The following is a 20,166-nucleotide window of genomic DNA, read 5'->3' as shown; positions in this document are numbered from 1 at the left end:
CTTTATACGGCCACATGATTCCACGTGACGTTTTTTCTCATGCCGGGAGATGTTTTGTGAGCCCGGTTTCATTTAAACGGTACGACGAATGATTAATTGATTATTCATCGTCGAAATATGGAAATCCTTTTAATTTTGCGACACAAGATATTTACGCCAGAGACAAATCAGAGAATGAGAGACTCGAATCACGTGCTGAGTAAGTCGGTTATAATTCGTTGACAGAGCCGATGATGATAATGATCAGTGAAAGGGTGAATTACGACGAATCGTGTGGCACCATAGATTGGCAGAAGTCAATTTCCATGACCGAGAGAGTTGGCATATCGCGGTCTAACACACCGGAAGTAAGCCGGATCATAATTGAAGGTAAGTCAATGGTTGGTTTCATATCGGCTTTCGCGAACAACAGACGTCGACCTTCCGGCAACTTGCCAGCCAGACCCGTTTCACAATGCATATTATCCGAGGGTGAAGAGAGCTAGGGGAGGGGGAGAGGAAAGGAGAGTCTCAAATCCGTCCGAATCATCCACTCATCGACGTCGAGACCGCCACGAGGAATGGCGAAGCGCTGATAAATACTTAATGAAAACTTCCCAGATTATACCAATCAGCGAGTTCGTCGTCTCTGAAGGGATTTTCCAGATCGAATTCACTCCACCCTCTCTCATCTCCGATTTTCGTTGTCATGGGTGCTTTTCCAACGCGAAGGATCGCCCTCCTGTAGTGGGTGATTAAATTAGGATAATAAAATCCTGCGACCCGTGTTCGTCAAACTCATTCTCAGGATATCGTCTCTCGTTTGCAAATGAAAAAAAACAATTTCAATATATCCGGATACCTTTCAGCAGTTAAAGTTGACAACATCCAAAATAATTTATGAATGTTTTACGTGAAAGAGCCTGTGTACTTTGGAATCGCGAATATTCATTAATTACTAAAGTGCATCGCGTGATTCTACGCTGCAGGTAGGTTTCATTATAGAGAGACTTCTTTCATGCATATATCTAGAGTGCTGTAGTCGTGTAATATGAATTTCGTAATAAGACAGCATCGTCATGAATTTATACGAGATTGAAGCCGACATCAAACGGCGTCGGTTATTACAAGTATATTAAGAAAATTCGTTCTCTGGTGATCCGAGTTCGTTAGATGAATCGCACGGTTTTCTGTTTGGTTAGGACGAATATCAAACGCATAATCTTTTTATAATCTTGTTAAATTAAGCTGTTCTCTACTGAATATTCAGAAGCCCGGTCTTCTGCACGAACCAAAAGGTGAAAAAGAATAATTGTGCTAATTTTACTGTTCAATATTTCGCTAAAACGTTTCTACCTCATACCGTGTGTATATATTACAAATTATTGTGCCCGAGGCGAGTTTATATTCCCTTTGAAGCTGTAGGTGGATTGGTTACAACGTACCTTTGATTTTTCTTCAAAGGAGGAATATTACAATTCAAGATTAACGCATTCATTATTCTCGAAAATCCATTCAGCTGACAATTTTTAAAATTCGTAATAAACTGACTGACTAGTCAACTCATTGACAAAACATTCCAGTTGTTCGTCACCGTTAGTGACGAAAACAATCTGTGAGAGGAAATGGGGGAGGAGAGGGAGCTTGATTGATTTGAGAGAAAAAATTTTCAAAGGAATTCATTGTGCGAAATATTTTATCTACGTACTGCAAAGCATTCTCTGTAATTACCGCTGCTGGATGATCGAATCGAATTTATATTACTGGATGGAAATGTCTGAAAAATGCGGAGTTTACAAATTTTTAAATAATCCACGCTGTCGTTTAATTACAGCCGATCCTGTAAAAGTAAATTCATTAAGTTTCTACGTTTCGCGTCTCCATCTCTCGACCCAGACCCACGAGCATTCTATTGTCACCGGCTCTTTTCCCAGTCTATTTTTCATCTAGCAATTTCACACCAGAGCAAACTCGCCAGCTTCGCACTTTTGCTTAGCAAGAACCCGGCAAAATAGACTCGCAAGAGCTGCCGGACTCCGCGGTTAGTTTGTCGTGTTTTAGTCGTGTTGAAACAGCTAACAAAAATGAATTAAAAAGGTGGACGTGACGTCGTTTCTGAACTCGCTCGAATTGTCCTCGCTTAATTGGCCTTCTTATATAGTCACGCGGACTCCTCGGCGGGTTTTTTCTTCCTTAATCGGTTCTACGTGTTGAAAGTGTTCTCGAAACGGCGCCGAGAAACTCTGAAATTTCAGAAGAATATTACCGCGGGTAGAGGAACGATTAGAATGTTTTTTCGCCGCTACAGATTTTTTGCAAAGTTTTCATATTCTTGTTGGAAAACTTCATCGCGCGATTCTGCAAACTGCAGCGTTGAATTATTCCTCGGATTCATATAGGATCTGTGAACACTTGATGTTGGGAAATGAAACGTCAGCTGAGGATTTCAGAGGGCGATATAGATATGTGCTGTGAAGTGAGGGGAAAAGAGAGGATGAGGTCGAGGTGGAGGTGGAGGCTCGAGTACGGAGAGGAGTAAAATTCGAACATGCAGAAGGGTAGAATTACCTCGTGTAGAAATACGTATTGTATGCGCAGTGCCTAGGGCTTGGAGCCTCTAATTAGTCACTCAAATACTGCCGAACAAAACCTCCCGTGTTATTGAAACGTCATATTCATGGAAATTGCGCATTCTCCGAGTAAAATTGAAAAAAGTCTGGCGAAAAGAGAGAGAGAAAAAAGATATAAAACAAATAAGGTTCCACATGGATTTTTAATATGCATTTTTTGCACGGGCATATCACAGTCAACAACATACTTTTCCACATCGTCACGCTAGACTTTTGTGTAACCAAATACAGGTTTTTAGTTGGACAGCGATATTTATTGTTACATTGGAAATTGGTGTTGAATTTATTATTTTTAGAACAAATTTAACCAACATTTATACAATCTGAGCTGTACACGAGAATTCCTTATGCACGAAATAATTATTTACTTTTTCTAAAGATTGTTAGAGACCAAAAAGGGACGCGATCAAAACCATCACCCTGTATCAATACGCTAACAAGCGAAATAAATTAAACATATCAAATGGATCAATTTCCGTCAGATCCGAGGGTGATGACGCTGTGAAAAAGGTCACCGAATCGAGAGTCGTCGAGTTTCGAAATGCGTTGTCAATTTCAGGGAGTGAAATTAGCCAAATTGCGGACGTCACACGTATACACGACGTAGCTGGTTCGTAGGTAGGTGAGATTTTCACCGTCACTACAATCACACGTGAAAGCGACGGGATTTTTTAATAATCACGTTTGCAGTCTAGCTTGGCGGAGGTAATATTCACCGGCAATAAATCGCTCTCAGCCGAGATCCCTATAATTAATACGAAACCTCGCGGCGTCCAACAGCCCTGCAACTATATGCCGAGGAGTCATTCATCCTGGAATTAATAACAAGGGTGGTATTATTTAACTGTAATGCGAAGACGAGCCATTCATCGCGTTGATAACGAGGGACCGGCTCCTCTTCACCGCCCATTTCCCATCACCCATCTGTCAACCGGACCGCAGACTATAAACTTGGCTAATTAATGCTCTCGGAGACGCGAGCCTCGAGCGCTGCGCTTGCATTTTGCACAGCGTCGGGACGCCGGTTCATTTTTGCAAACAAGATCTAGTGCAATCCGTCCAGTGTCTCCGTTATCAGCGAAATTCTATTCCAAGTTTTCTTATTTACCTCTAGCTCTCGGTATTTGCTACCCTTGTAAGATTCAGCTACCTTGATAATTTCAATTAATTCAGAGGAGATAATATATTGTGCCAGAAATTTGCGGGGGAGTGACGGTTTCGCGCGTGTAAATTCAGAGGTCGGAGTCTATACCTACCGAAGTTTCGTCGTGCTTGAAACCCTGTAGCTCGTCAATTCACCCACACGCGGAAAACGGTTTGAACGCAAAATTCTGCCTCGTCAAACATCGCGATTTTATCAGTTTTAGTTTCGAATTGTTTTCTTGAATTGCCGTGCGATCAGAGTTGATTGGTTTTATCCACGATATTGCAATAATTCCGGTTATATGCGAACTCCCGAAGAACTTGTAGGTAATTTCACTTTGTATTTTCACATTTCTTCTTTTACAGTCGAGAATCACGCTCAAGGGTTTCGGATCGTGAAGTTTTATTAGAAATAATGCGATGATATTACTAGCTCGATTGCTGCCTGAGGTATAACATTGTGTCTGAGGTACACTTACTCAATAACGATTCAACGTCGTCGCAAACTACAGTAAAGTTTCCGACTTCGAGGTCCAATACTTTCGGTATCCAAGGCGAGGTTTATTCGTACTCGAAGTGACGCTAACAACGGGAAACTGAATCCCGCGATTTTTATACCTGCCAAAAGTTTTCCGTATCCACGCACCTTTGCAGCTAACTAAATATCTATAAGAACGCGAACGAGAAGAGGAAGAAGTCTGTTCCTAGAAAGCTCGATAGAAGCTTTTTCCGCGTAAAGAAGTGACGCGGCAAAACGAACTTCCTGAATAAAGAATACCCTCTTCAATTATTTAAGCGTGCTCCATTCTTTCTGACGATAAATTCATTCGGCATACATGAGAGAGCCAAGCGCTTTGAGGCCGCCCTCTTACGTCACTCCACGGAGCGATACGATCCATTTTACCCCTGCGGGGGGTCCGCGGCTCTGCCGAGCACGTGTGCCCGAGCACATGAACGGCGGCGGCGGGGAAAAAACATCGGAGAAGAAAAATTGGCACCAAAAAGGCGGACGACGTTACGGAATAATATTTCGGCTAAAAGATTGCCCGAGACGCGACGGTCAGGTGCAGTGTTCCGAGTCAAATTTCTACCCACTTGAGGGTTGCGTTTTACATAACGAGACCGGAGGACGATGACGAAGTGCATGTGAGACGGGGAGAAGAGGAGGACATATTTTAAAAGGGGGATAATATCGAGGTAAGTACCGGAGAAAAAAAAGTGGCAGAAGCGACGAGCGCTGTACCTAAATGCAATATTCATCGACGCGGTTTCGTCGTGACGTAAGGCTGTGGGTGTTATTCCAGTTGGTCTGTTAGCGTCTTTTATTGCGGCGAACTAGTTAACCTAAAGACTTTATGATAATCCGTCAGAATGCATAATTAATTTTTTCCCCACCGCGTAATCGCGGCACATCAGAAATTCCGAAAGTTTGGAAAATTTCTTCAAACTTTCACGCGGAAAGACCGCGGGAGCTTGCGGCTGTCTTATAGCTTTGCCGAACGTTATAGCCAAGCTCTTAGCCACGACTGCAGCGATGAGATGATGACGGCATGCGGCAGCTTGCTCGTGGTTTCAAGTATACGACGAAGGCGGTGAAAAGTTTTGGAAAATTCTTACTCTCGACGCTACGGAATGCAGCTGCTGAATTTCACCGAATTTCAAACTAGCCCCGGCATTTATTAACTCTAAGTGAACAAATTACGCTCCCTTCAAATAACCGCTTTCACTTATTTTACTTTCCCTTCATGTACAACCATTAATGCGTTTTGCTACTTCTTTCTTTTCTTTTTCTTTTTATGTGAGTGAAAAAAAGGTTTCGAAAGAAATTCACTTTCCTTTACGGTGTTATCGCGTTGATACCCACCCTGGTTCACACGTATATACGAACAAGTTTTATACCGAGGGGAACAAAAGTAAAGTCAATTAACCGCGGCGATCGTTGCATGGCCTCTTTACCAGCTGAAATATGATTGATGTGTCCATGGGACATGCAGAGTGGGGAGGAGTAAGTCATGCATGAAGTGTAATAAGCTACGCGGGTTTTATAATCCAATATATAACATGACATCCGCATTAATAGGATTAGCTGATATTCTCCACACATACTTGTTGCGAGTATTACGTATATAAATGAAAGCTGGAAAAGTCGATACAGTCGAATGATCGTTACTCGCAGTATATCTTGATCTAAAAAATTGGTTAAGTCTGATTTCAAAGTATCATGAGAAAAAAAAGAAGACTTTTAATTCCAAATTTCAATAAAGGAAAAGAAAACAGCGTACGTGTTTGTAGATCGCCGCAATTTCCTGGGTGGACAATAAACGCACGCATCGATCGATTCCCAGTCTCGGCTCTGCCAAATTGATACTTCAAGATGCCTGGATGCAATTCGTACCTCCGAAGCGGCACCCTGGGTACTATCTTCGGATATACCGGACGCGTGCCTCCGCACAATGAGGGCTTGTAGCGCCGACCTGAGTTCCTTTCAGGCCGTATCGAATGGTTCCATCCTGGCCATTCTCGAACCCCATTACCTTGCGTGTTCTATTCCAAGTCAATTGGCCGGGAACAGAGGGCCACAGACCGCCGCAATATAACGGCCAAAGTCATTCAATCGCTTTCGTACATACGTATGTGGTAGCTATCTTCGAGAGCTTGAGTACATTGTTGGTGGTACGTTTTTTCTACCGACTTGCTGTTTTTTCGCTTCGCCATTCGAGACAGCGAATGTCCTCGATCTGATGTCAAAGAATTAATCCACGGTGTTCGCCGAATGATTTTATTTTGACACGCATTATTTTCTCTGTACAATATTTTTCCTTTTTATACACGTCAAGTGTATTAAAGTTTTTACTCGTTTACATTGAATAATGAGGGTAACTGGAAAAATTGTTTATTGGAATATGAACGTATTAGAAAATTTCAGATATGGTTTATAAATTTTCTTTCATCACGTACGCTAGATTTGACTAATAAGCAAGTGCGGTTCAGTTGTATTGTACGAAATGAAAGCTTTAAAGAATCTTTCAATCGCGATGAAAGTTAATTTACCAGCCTCAAAGTGAATTTATATTCAACTCGTGTTGAAAGAAATCATTTTTACGTCTGAGTTGAAAGCGTACGAGAACGAAGTACGTAAAATTTAAATGAATAAACGAAGGGAGAATATAGGTAGGTACTATAAAGCCGGTGGAGGGCTGGTGATCGTTGTTCTTACGTTTCATAAATTCTGGGTGGAAAATTCGCAATCATACTCTCGAAAGCACAATAATTTTCTTGGCACGCGCGCCACACTCGTTCGGTTGTAACGAGAAAATACTTTTCGTATAAATTGTCGCGCACTGGTGGCACCCGCGAATGCGACATCCAAAAGGACAAAAGCAAAACAAGTGAGCGAATAAGCGAATATCTCGTAAAAATGCAAACTTCTCCATCAAATCTGAACGCATTCGGTTGGCTCAGCGCACCTCGCGTGTTGTTTCCATTGTTGTTCACTCGTCGAGAACTTCAACAGTACCGCGATAAAGGATGTAAGTAAAACTGAGTTCAAAAGAAAACGAAAAGAAAAAACTAAATAAATAAATAAAAAGAAAACGTAGAAAAAACTGGAACGAAATATCGCCCGAAGTAGCTACAGCCCTGTGTATGTATACGTTTGCACACAGATATCGATATTCCGAAATGTGTGTAATCGAAGTGCATTCCGGATGAAATTTTACTTTCCAGCTCGGTCAAACTCGTCGCGAGACGAGCGAGTAAATTTATCACGACACCCCATATTTTTGCTTTTCGCATATGTGTGTCTTTCTGTCTCTGCACTCACGGCTTTGAGGACATATTTGTTTGGTTATACGCTCGCGCAGCGCATCCCGCAGTATCGAATCAATCAGCCACCGACATTCGCTTCGCTGAATTTTATCTGAGAGTAAACTTTACTTTCGATATAGTATACGTTTACCTAGAGAGAAGAGAATGTTTTCCTATATTGACATTCTCAAAACTATGTGATATATGTACGCTCATACCGACGATTCTCTCCAGCTGAATTCGCGGCTTTTAAGATATTCTCGGTTGTGAAATGTCGATGAAACTGTTCCTGCCATCACCTTTTTACGTCTAACATAGCGCTCGATAATTTTTACATCCTGAAAACGATTGTGTAACCGGAATAAAACGGCAAGCGTGACAATGGCGGCCATTTTGATTTCGTAAAACCGTTGATTAAATACGTTTAACCAATAGATCGAAAACATTTTTTTCTTCACAACGTGAGACGAGATTGTATACACATAGAGTTACGTTATTTCACTATATACGGTGACTTACACTTTAAGAATCACTTCTACACGGTAAAATTTCTAAAAATATTTCGGTTATATCGATACTCGTCTTCGACTAATGATTAGGCATAACCCGGTGCGTCGATAACCAAGAACGACAGCACGGTATATCTGCGTATATTATACACACCGTCATCCAGCGTCGTTACGTATTGGCTCGATTCTAATCCGCTCATTAAGACCCAAGCAACTGCGTGATCAGCAAGATCAGAGGAATAATTGACGCCAAAGGTAAGGGTTTGATGCTCTAGGGTGAATTTGCTTTGGCTCATCGTCATTATAGGTGTGTACAGAGAGCATTGACGTCGGACCTATATATGGAGTCTGCAAATACATCCAGACGTAACTTGATGACTTTGATGTCTCTAGTCACGCGGCTTTGACTGATGTCAAAAGCTTGAGCCAGGATGCAAGCGCTAAACGTCAAACGCTAAGTGCCCGGCTCAAATCCCACGAGGGCCAGAGTAACCTGAGGCTACAGCCGATGCAATTGATAGCCAATAAAACCGCCACCGGATATATTATATACATATAGTATATACATATATACCTATATTATATCCGCGTTTTACCACGTGACGCGTCTGGAGGGTTGGCAGGGACGCTTTAATAGTGTCACCCCTTATCGTCGGGCGCTCTTCTATCGATTTTGCGTCGGTATTTCACGTGGGAAACCCCCGATTGCTTCGCGTGATATTCCTCGGAAGGTTTTATTTTCGTTTTCAGGATTTAAAAAACAACGAGATGAAAAAAAAAAAGAAAAAAGAAAACAAACACGTCGGTATAATGAAAACGCAAAACGAACAGGAGAACGAACAGAACTGAGACGAAAAAAAATTGTCTCTGACACCGATGCGCACGGCTCGTGCTCAGCGACCGACCGCACAATAATGGTTTAAATAAATTCGCCTGCTCGAAAATCACCTCATATATATGCCTAACACCTTATACACACATCTACGCTGAGAATTAAAGGTGAACTACGGGTTCGTTTACATCCCTCTTTTAGAGTACGTACGAGGTTAATTCGAGACTAACTAGCATGCAGATTTTCAGTCAGCACAGCTGTAGTTTCAGGTACACGCGACAAGCTCGACGAAACGGTAATTTGTAATTCAAATCTTTGCTGAGATAGGATTTTTTCAGTTGAAACTGTAACTTCGATAATCACACCAATTGTTACCACAAATTTTCAAAAACTTATGAATGATCTAGGAGATGCGATATCGATAGTTCCGGGTTCTGCATTATCGATTATTACCATAATCGGTAAAACAGGATTACGATCAGTTTAGTCGCCCCAGAAATCGAGTGTTTAGAATTACACGCTTAAAATCATTGGAAAAACTGCAAATAAAATGAAATCGATTGTGCCGATGAGAAGTCTATTGTGAAACTTGTAGAAAAAATTTTTGGACGATATATGACGCAAGCGTTGGAGAATTCTTCGCGAAGGATTTCGTCGGACACTCAGATCCTCGGTTTCACGGTCGTTGGCTTCGAATCGTGAAATCTCCGGGAAGGTAAGAAATTATTCATGAATGCGACTGATTGCTTGTAGGTACTCTTGCGTAGGACGGAGGTTCTTGCGCCCCGAGGTAAAAGTGTATAAACTCAATATACCCGCACTCTTTTCCACCACCGCGACTGCTGCAGGGCTGAGCTGGAAAAGAGAAATTTAAGAGACTGGGAAAGAGAAAGGACGATTGAAAGAGTGCGATGGTTCTTCTCTCGACGACGACAAATCCGGAGAACGGGGGGAACTAAAAAGTTCAACTTTTCGCTCCAATTCTCGAGCCAGTGAATTATCTACCAACTCCTGTTTTTTGTCTTGGTTTCTCCCGTTTGAATAAGGATGATGAACCCTCCCTTTATACACAGAGCTCAGCTCTTAGTCAAGAATTTATTTCACGACAAATATTTTACGATTCTACCGAAAAACTCTCTTTCTACCTATATTTTCGAAGTTCGTTGAATTTGAACACGCGTAACTCAAAGTAGAAGCAGTTATCGACGATCGGGGATTCGACGATCAATTGAGTCATAGTTTCAAAACGTTATGATCGATCAGCCTTTTCACAAAAATTATCGTTACAAGACATCGCATAATTGAATTTTCTGACAAAAAATCTGACCAGCAAAACAAAGCTAGAGAATCCAGAATTACATTCTTGTCCCAAGAGATGAGGCACGCAGACTCGATCGGTGGTCCAGATTTTCTCCTAATACCACGCTGCGGGCGTTTAAAAAAAAGGAATTTTTTGCGGTGTACGAAGGGTCAGGACCTTCTTCAGATAGCCTTTACGACTCATTTCCTCTGCGGCGAAGCGCTGCGTGAGCCGGTTTTCGCGGACGGGAGAAAAACGATTTATCGAGTCCTTGTTACGAGAGGATCTCAAAGGAGTCGGAGACGCTGATCATGTCACTGGCAGAAGAGGCTTGCTACGCCTTTTGAACGCGAAATTAACGGGCTTCTTTCGCGGCCAATGAACCAAAATTCCTTTCCGTCGTTCCGCTTCCTGGTTCGCTGGCTTTTCACCGGCTCTCGGTTTAGTTTCGCTCAATTGATACTCACCTGGGGTGGATAGTGTTCCGGCAGAGCGTGCAGCGCCTCCCGGTAGGCGGCCAGCGCCCTTTGAAGACGGCCCTGGTCCCCGTAGAGGGCCCCCAGCTGAAGGAGGGCTTGAACCCGCGCCGCCTCGTGCGCTCTTCGGTCCTTCAGCCCTGAACCATCCAGGGAAGCTCCTGTTCTCAGGATCGCCGCAGCCTCCGTACCTCTGCCAGCGGAGATCAGGGCTGCTCCGAGGTTCACGTACGCTTCTGTAATTGACAAAATCACCGGAGTGCCTGGTGAGTGGGGCGTTTGTCGATCAGGAGTGACTGGAATTGAGTTACTTTTTACGTCTTATTTTAACCTACAGTCTACGAATAAAAGAGTGTTAGATGATATAAGGATTTGAGCGTTGAAAAGTCCCAAATAAATTATTGCCTCTTTGAGACGATTGGATATTATCAGAAAGAAAGTAGTAAGAAGATAATTTTTCTATCCTAGCAACGATCGATTCTAAAATCGTGAATTACGTAATTGGCAGGTATGGCTATATTTTATCTCGGAGCTTCGACATGTTCAAAAAAGATGTACAAAGTTTTTCTCAAGTCCCCATTCGGAGACCACAGAAAAACTTTTTACTCTCGTGCTTTTTACTTCAAAATAATCAATTCAAAGTTGATCGATGGAACGAATTTTTTTATTTTGTGTATCTAAATTACACGTGAAACTCGGAACTAAAACATCATATATTATTACGATGTACGTATGATATTGGAAAAATGCTGTATTCGTGACGTCGAAACTATAAGTCGCCTCGTCTTGCCGCACCGGATGCACGGAATTCGTTCCACGGTGTTATATAGCAAGCCCCACGAATACCAATAATTGCAGCCAGCGAAAGCAGGGTGGTGTTTCTTTTTTTGCTCCCTCCTTTCTTTCTTTCATTTTTCTTTTCTTTTTTCATTATTTCGCCCGAGGCGAGGAACACTTGCAAATTAACGGTTGCCATGCGAAATGTACCAGCCTGCCAGGACATCCTGTTCTCCAATCCGAACCGATATATACTCGCGATTTTCTCCCGATGAAAAACATAAATTCGCTTGAAAAATGGTCTGCAATTCCAGAGGGAATTCGTCGGGTATTTCGGAAGGCTTTTCACGAGGGTAGTAGAAGAAAATTAATCAATATTTAAGGAAACTGCTTAATATAAAAATGAATTATTTTAACGAAATCTCAAATCGCTCAAGATACCGTGATTTTCGGTCCGAACTATGGGATTGTTTAAAAAATTACTGATATCTAACGCCTGCAGACATACACGAAGGTATAATGAACTCATCTTCATCCGGCGCTAAAAACGTTGCCGGCGGAATTAGCGCTTCTCAATAATTTATCGGCACAGGAACCCTTGCAGCGAGACAGATAATTGGCCTGAGGAACTTGAGTGGATTTCATCGAGGGCTTAACGAGTGGATTACAGACGGTGGTTCAAACACACAGGTTGAGCCGGAGAACTGCCGTTTATGGGGGTTGCGGGGTGCAGCTAGACGGAACGAATGACAACGATAATAAATTCATACGTGAAATGATACGGCCGCCGTTATAACCGGCAACCAGAGGCGCAAAGCGGAAACACCGCAGGCATAAAGATAAACCGCGACGTAACACTTGACTGTTTTCCGATTTAAAAAGCTCTAAATCGGAAATAATGGGGGAAACCGCGAGTGGAATTCTCGTTGAAACTCTCCCGACCTCAAAAGTGTGTTTTATAGAAGACGGAGCGATCGGCTTGTATTGGAAATGCACCTTGGCTTGTAAAGGTTTTTCAAAACAATACCTGCAATGTACACATCAAACTCGAGTTGATTCGCTAGACACTGGAAAGACGGAAATATCGAGAGAACGAGGCGGGCGTATTTCTTCGCCTTTACGAGCGCTCCAGGTGGCGAACTCACCCTGCGAAGAGAGTTAAATTTCGAACGAGGTGCTCTAGACAGGCCTGGAAGGTCGAGAGTGACCATTTTTTATTTCTCCTACCTTCTGCTTTCGCAGCTCGGCTTGCTCACGATCGGAAGTTAGATCGGCACGAAAGAATTTCACTCGCCCCGAGCAGCAGACACGAGGAAAATGTCCTTAGGAGTGGTTGATTAAGGGTTGTGTTTCGACCCCGGCTGCGTCTCGCTTCAATTTCACTGTTGTTGATTGCCGTCGTTATTGTATGTTCAAAATAAACTTTGATTAATTGTCAAGCCTTTCCCCAACATTTTTTATCACAATTTCTTATCAGTCTCCGCATCGAATTCATTTCGTGCAATCAGTTATACCCGGGGGAGTTTTTTCCTCATTCGTTATATCACGTCGAAAGAGGAGGGAAAAATCTTTAGATTATGGTTACTTCCGAGAAGCACTACTTCGTCATTAAAACTCTCCGTGTGCAGCCCGATGTGTAGAAAAGGCAAAGTGTGTAAATCGAGATAAACTTCGTTCCATTTCTCTTGCTTAGCTGATGAATTGTCGAATGTAACCACCCGGGGTGAATTAGCTCGCTAGCAGGTCATTACACGGAATTATCAGATAACGGAATTTCCGTGTTATCATGTTTTTTCTTTATTCTATTTTTTTTTTTTTTTCAATTACGTAATTCTTTTGACAAAGTGTCGTTTCAAAAATCTGTTTCTGTTTCTTATCGCACTTCGCAACGCAACCTTCACGTTTTCTGATCGATTCGAAATATGCGCTTTCAATTTGATTCACGATTCCTAGATTTGTGTTTTCATCCTAGTTTTCCCCTTATCAAAAATCCACTTTCTTACTCGTGCTCCGCTGCAGCACGGGAATCCGAGATTCGCAGGTATCGTCTGCAGGTAAATAATTCTGTTTGCTGTGTGGCTGGTGATTTTCTCCGTTAAGCTTCGCGTATTCTTCACGTATAACGTTTCGGCGACGGGACCAAGCCGAATGGCAAATATAAACAGGAAACAAAATTGTTCTGGATCTATATACCAGAAGAGACCTGTGCGCTATTGTGTACTTACTCGAATTACCCCCACTCCACTACCGCTAAAACAACAGACACAGCTAACGGAATGTCCGCAGTAAAATAGGCAGCGGAGAATGTAAAATCGGGGAGCAGAATTTTTATAGAATTTTGCAAAAAGTTTCTACGTGCAGGTTTTGCTGTTTATACAATACGGCAGATGAAACGTGAAGTAAAAAAACCTGGATAAATGATCAATGGAATTGAAATTTGTTGAACGCGTTCTATTAGATCGTTGATTCTACTGTTAGTTCTGATTTCAAATCAATAATCGATTTGTATAAAAAGTTCTTTTATTCGATTATAGCATTTTCTTTTTTCTGTTTAGAAAAATTAGTCGACAAATGCATTAATTTTATAAAGCTAATTAATCCGAAAGTATTTTGTAATCAAGCTAATAATGAGTATCGATTTTAAACTCATCACCTCCTTCATGAATGTAGGAACATACGTTTTAAACGTTGCTGCAAAGTGGTGCGAAAATAATCAGCATGGAATTTCAGTTACATGCGTATGTGTGAATATAATAAAAGTAACGGAAATAGATAGGGGGGGATGGAAAGAAAAGAGAGAGAATTTCATCCCTCAGGTGGCATCACATACGTACATAATTCACGAAATTCAAGAATTCATAAAATAAATATACGAAAACATTTAACAAAAATGAAAACCCCAAATAATAGAAGAGAAAAAGAGAGAGAGAGAGAGAGAGAGAGAGAGAATTTCGTAATGAAGAGCAGAAGCGAGAGAATGAACGAGATAGCCGGGGGAAATCCGAGAGGAGAAACGGGAAGCGAACGAGGGAGCGGAAGAGAGGAATTCTCGTGTGTTATTAAAAAGCAGGGAGTGCTGGCGTGGAAAGGCAGATAACAGCCTCTATAATAAATTAGGCATGCCGAAAGTAGACACGCTCTTCGCATAAACAACTTTCGTGACTCTCCACATCGAAATTAGGTGTACGCGCTTCCTGGATCCTTGAATTCAAAATTTCGCTAAATGTTGCTGGCATCGTCAGCGTGACTGGGAAAAAGCAAAAAGTGCGTGATTACGACATGAGAATTTTTAATGCGTTACTTTGAATTACGCCTATGTAGGCAATTATAATTCTTAATAATAATAATAATGATAATTAAATACAATTATATAAGTTCGCAACTGTTATTTCATAATTTATAAATTAATCCTTTAACGCGCTTGAAAATTATTGAGTATTATGTTAGCTTGGTTATACAAGTGTTTGAAAATTTCTTTCGGATCGAATGAAAAGCAATTTATTTCGTTTCTCTGTATGCAAGTCAATCGGATTATCAGATACAAATAAGGTTTATCAAATTCATGCGTACAAGCGCTGAGGGAGAAACTCGCGTTTTTTCAATTTCTGCACACTTGCAAAATTCAGATAAGCGGCTATAACATTCCAGAGGGTCGAAACTTCTACGAGTTTTCGCAACGGATGATTTAGCTTTATCATATGACTGATAACGCCGCTTATATTCTTACCGAACGAATTCAGCCAAGCCATCCAATATTCCAAAAGATTAATTCTAGAGTGCATATCCATTTCGATCCGGTAATATAGCTCATAATATATTCCGCATGTTTATCCTGAGTATATAGCTAGCGACATATCATATCTATAAACAATTTTCCAAGTTAACTGAGAAAATGAAAATGAACTGTAGAAGAATAAAATGATTCAACGAATCGTCGAACAAATCGAAGAAACGAATGTGCAAAAATTTTTAAAATTATTTTCTCGTACCAAAAAAAAAATCTCGTGAATCACAGCAATGAATGGATTTTTTAATGTCTGACTGTTTAGCGCGGTTTAAATTTGCGTGAAATGAAACAAAATGAACGAAAAAGTAAAATGTTTGTCTAAAATCGAGTGATGCGAGACGAGTATAAGAGATACGGCATACAAATCGTTCGGGTATGCGATATTTATTGCGAAGCCTTGGTTCCCGCGAGAAATTTCATCGTTTGCCTTGATCTCAGTGGGAAAAGGAAGCTCCCAAAATGGGAAGAAATCCCAGACTGATAGTGAAGCTGGAACCGAGACGGCACGGTTCTTTATCATCGAGCTGATCCACGCGGCTGATCTATACCTCACATACAGTTACGACGGGGTGGAGGATCAATTTCTTTTAGCATTCCGTATGAAAGCGGCATACATAAAATAAACATGGAGCGTATATACCGCGTGCGGTTTCCGTCTGTACAAAGGACCCTCTTTATCCGACCAAAGGATCGTCAAAAGTCCACTGATATTACTTCGCGTTACTTCAGGATCGGTTTTGATGGAAATAAAGAGCCGCCCGTCTGCTGCGGCAATTTATGTATCTATTTTTATAGAAAACACGAACCCGTAATAGCGAGTCTATTCGAGTTATCGCCGCGAGCCCAGCGATGATAAATCGCTTCTATCCTCCCCTCTTTCCTCACTTTGTCAATTCGACCGTTTCTCCCCGTTCTACCCTTCTCCTCTTCCTCAACTCGACGTAGAAATCGACTCCTCGCACCTATTACCACCACGATCAGTTGCTTTTAACGCGACTTCGTCGTGCAAAATAATTCCCGATTTGCAACCCCTTCCCAATGCCGTTTGCACCTGCTTAACCCGCACTTCGAATTCCTTGCAGCCCATATTCACCACATTCAATATACTCAAAATCGTACTTTTCTAGATCAAGAAGCTTGTTCGATCGACTCTGGGAATTTCGCAAGCAGCTTATCAAGTTTCTATTCTACTTTCACCCTCTTTCACTCGGCCCCTTAATCAGCCAGAAGAGCGAAGGTATCTCGAGTGGATATTGCGAGCTTAGGAAGTAGCTAACCAAGCGAAGTCCAGCTGGCTGTGCCTACCCATATCCGAGGGAATTGCAAGGCTGACAATTCGCCCAGGGTAGACGGGGTGGAATCTTAAGTCGGTGAGGTGAGTTAGCGCGGATGAGGTTCGCCGGGTTTTAGCCCCATCTTCCAGCGGATGGCAGGCGAGTCACGCGAGTTGGCTTTCCCGGTAATTAGGAAGCAAACAGAGCCACGTCTTGCCAACTTGGCTGGCTCTGAGATCAAACAGCAGTTTCCTGCTCCTCGCGTCCTCCTCTGTTCTACTTTTAGCAAAATGCTCTCACAGCTTCCAGCTGTCCCAACCCGTCGCAACTCTTCGGGGTCCTGCGAAGGGAAGAAAGAGAATTAGGGGGAAGGGATGAAGGAGCATTGAGAAGGTTGACAAAAAGAAGGTTGCGACGAGTGTTCATTTTTTTTTTTTGTTTCTGTAATGAGAAGTTTGAAGCATCTCACTTTCTGTGACCGATATTAACAGCCTGCAGTTCAAGGTTAGGTTGGAAATTTCCGTGCTCAATTCGGTGTAATCAATCCTCGAGAACTGGTTTCGAAAAAAATCAGTTTAACCAAAGAGGGTTAATGTATATCAAAAAAGTTGAAACACGGAGCTGGGCGAGAATCATAAATATTCAGATCCGTTAACTTTAAAATTTAAAAATGAAAAGAAAAGTAAATGAAAGCAGAAAAAAAAGAAAACAGCCTAAGAAAGAGAATAGAAAGAAAAAATGCGGAAAGTAAAAACAGGCCGAAACTTTTTCAGGATAAAGGAGTGATGACCGGGGTTGATTTCGTGGCCCATCGGAAAATTCCAAGACTAATAACGAACAACTAATCCTGTTAAATTAAATAATAAATTATTGTCAAATCGAGCACTAAGCCCCTGTGAGTGAGAGAGAGATTCAGAAATTAAAGTTGAAAGTGAAGTATAGCTAATGTACACATGCAGTGTTACGTCACACTCTATACACACAAACGCGCACAAAACCACGAGGGGGGGGGGGGGCTTTGACGCGGTGGCGCGTTTGTAACCGGAAGACTTTTCATCCCGTGCGGGTGAAGTGAGAGGGAACCAAACAGAACGCGGAAATTAATCAGGGGGAAGACCGAGTCCGATTTTCTCTCGCATGTATACCTATATCTATAATAACTTGAATCGCGAGGCCTCCTCAATTCCCGTTTAACTCTCGGCCACCATCGAATGCCGGGCAAGTTGCGCAGTCTGCGTCCCATTTTTCAATATCAAAACTGAAGTATGTACTATAGTTATACGTGGAAAGTTTCCAGACTCTTACAGAGACCACTTGAGTGCCCCCCCCCCCCCCCCCCCCCCCGCCCCTTCACCGTCTTTCCTTACACCAATTTCTCACCCCCGTCATCCCCCTTTGAAATTGCCTCAATAAGCCCGTCGACGTGTTTGAGGACACCCCTTACCCCTCTCAACGCCGTGATTTAGTATATCTAGCTTTTAAAATACCACCGCTTCATTCCACCAATTAGCGGCGGGATCGGCCGCCAATTTGCGGATGGCTGCCGCAGGCCAAACTCCGACGGCCGAACGCGAGTTCGTTCGTTCCAGGGGATGAAAAGGGGTGGAAGTACGTGGGTGGGCATGACCCTGCACAATCGACGATCCGCCGACTGCCCTTATCGATCCGGTAGGCTTTGGGTATCCCGAGTGCAGATGTACTGCCTGGTTTGGGGTTGGTTAAAAGAGGGCTTGCCGGGAAAATTTGAAGCTGGTATCCGCTGCAGGTCGTGAAAAAGGGAAATAAAAAATAAATAAATGACACACGCTGCGTTGTCACCGGTAAATACCGATCATCGTCCGTTTTGCGCGTAAATTCCGGAGATTCGTAGCTGACATACATATATATTGATGTGTCGAACGCGCATCAGAGAATCGCGTTTATGGTGAACTGCAATATGTAGGAGGAAAAAATAATAAAAAATTTAGTTTACGCGAAGCGACACTGTTAATAAACTTGTTCTATCTATGTATTCGTTACACTGCACACAATGGCCGAATTATTCAGAACAGTTGATTAGACTGGCGCCGATAGAATTAGGTATGCTATATATGTTGTATAATTATATTAAATCTTATTATTAGGCGAAATGGCTTCGGCTCAAAACCGATTTCAAAGACGCCTTGTTACGGAGGTATAATTCAGAATTAAATATACTTACACGTCTGTAGCGACTCGTTATTCGAAAAAAAATTCCAGCGAAACGTTTGATTCGAAAATAGATAGAAAAGGGATCTTAAAAAAACGGTCGTGCCTTCGGAAACCGTCGCAGCTTTCTAGACTTTCACCTATTTCATCTTGATTCCACTATGAATTCTTTTATCATTCAAGTTTGGTTTAAAAACTCTATATTCCGTTCATCAGCATGATAGTTATTGTGCATAATTATTGTACTTAGACACTATCCTGACAAAAATATCCAACCTTGCGGGAAAAAACGAGTCGACAAGGAACAATATCTATGGGGGTAGATTATATCTATATACCTGGTTTACGTAATGGGAAGCCAGCCCCGATACTACGCGCGTAAATAAAAATTTTAGGGTTGCTAGGGAGAATTTGTTATACGCGAGGGTTGGTGGAGTTCAATTTCAGTTAATATATTGACCTGTATGAAACCTGAATCCAGGCAGCTGTATCTACATATGCACATGCATAGGAGGGCGCAGATAGCCGTTTCGAATATTGCATAATTGGGTTCCCCGTAAATTTTTCACTGAGAACTGTATTCATCGGTGGGTCTGGAATACATTGACGTACTGATTAATAATTAATGTCTCGATCGTCATCATGGCATAAAGCATTTTTTGTTTAGTTAGCTACATTCTTCAGTTAAATAATTCCTCAACTATCAACTCACCGTCACGAAAACATAGAATTGTCGCAATCGTTTGAAGAATAAAAAAATCACATTAGCTTCCCTGGTCACAGTAACAAGTTCAATTCTTATTTTGTACCCAGCGAAACCGTGCTTCTTGATTATAGGAAAAAAAAATGAAAATAGCTAAAGACCGTGTAGAAATCAGCACGACAGTAAATTTCTCTTAGTTTGTAATTCGCAGTTCATCCGTAGGCTGACTATAGAAAAGCCTAATTGTCGAAGAATCAAATTGCAAGTCAGAGGGAAGGGGTTGGTTTTGGCTCGAGGATTTCCCGGTGCGTGCAGCATCCACCCTGCAGCCAACGAACCAGCCAGCAGTCAGCCAGTCAACCAGAGGAGAGCCTTTCGTGGTCGATGGAGCGTGGAAATGGCATTTTGCCCGTCGCTGCTGCCTGCAATCTCTTTCAACCATGGGGGTTTATTTTCACATGACATTTTTCAACGATTCAACTCTGAAAATCCGACGCACCGTCGAATCTGCGGAACGCGCTTTGGTATTCACCCACCTATCGCTGTACCCACGCCTATAAATAGCATATATACATATATACATACAGGAACAAAACGCCCCGGGTGAGAGACTGGAAAGATGATCTTTCACACGACGATGTTGGCACGTATTCTGACGCGTACGGACAGCGGGACCATTCAATCGGCAGTATCCTGTTTAATTTTGGGCTCAAGCCGACAGGATTTTAGCGAAATTTCAACCGAAATCGATGGAAGGTTCAA

The 20,166-nt window shown here is 42.1% G+C and overlaps 1 protein-coding gene across 2 annotated transcripts in view; it reads right to left on the bottom strand.

Moving 5' to 3' along the window:
* LOC124407019 (protein O-mannosyl-transferase TMTC2) overlaps positions 1-20,166 on the bottom strand; it is a 166,033-nt gene that overhangs the window by 16,271 nt on the left and 129,596 nt on the right. For both annotated transcript variants that reach the window (XM_046882795.1, XM_046882796.1), the window contains one exon: positions 10,668-10,912. In XM_046882795.1, coding sequence (XP_046738751.1) covers positions 10,668-10,912 — 245 coding nt within the window. The remainder of the gene's footprint in view (positions 1-10,667; positions 10,913-20,166) is intronic.

The sequence above is a fragment of the Diprion similis genome, chromosome 6, assembly GCF_021155765.1.
Source record: "Diprion similis isolate iyDipSimi1 chromosome 6, iyDipSimi1.1, whole genome shotgun sequence".
Lineage (NCBI taxonomy): Eukaryota > Metazoa > Arthropoda > Insecta > Hymenoptera > Diprionidae > Diprion > Diprion similis.
This window is presented reverse-complemented; position numbering and strand designations above follow the sequence as displayed.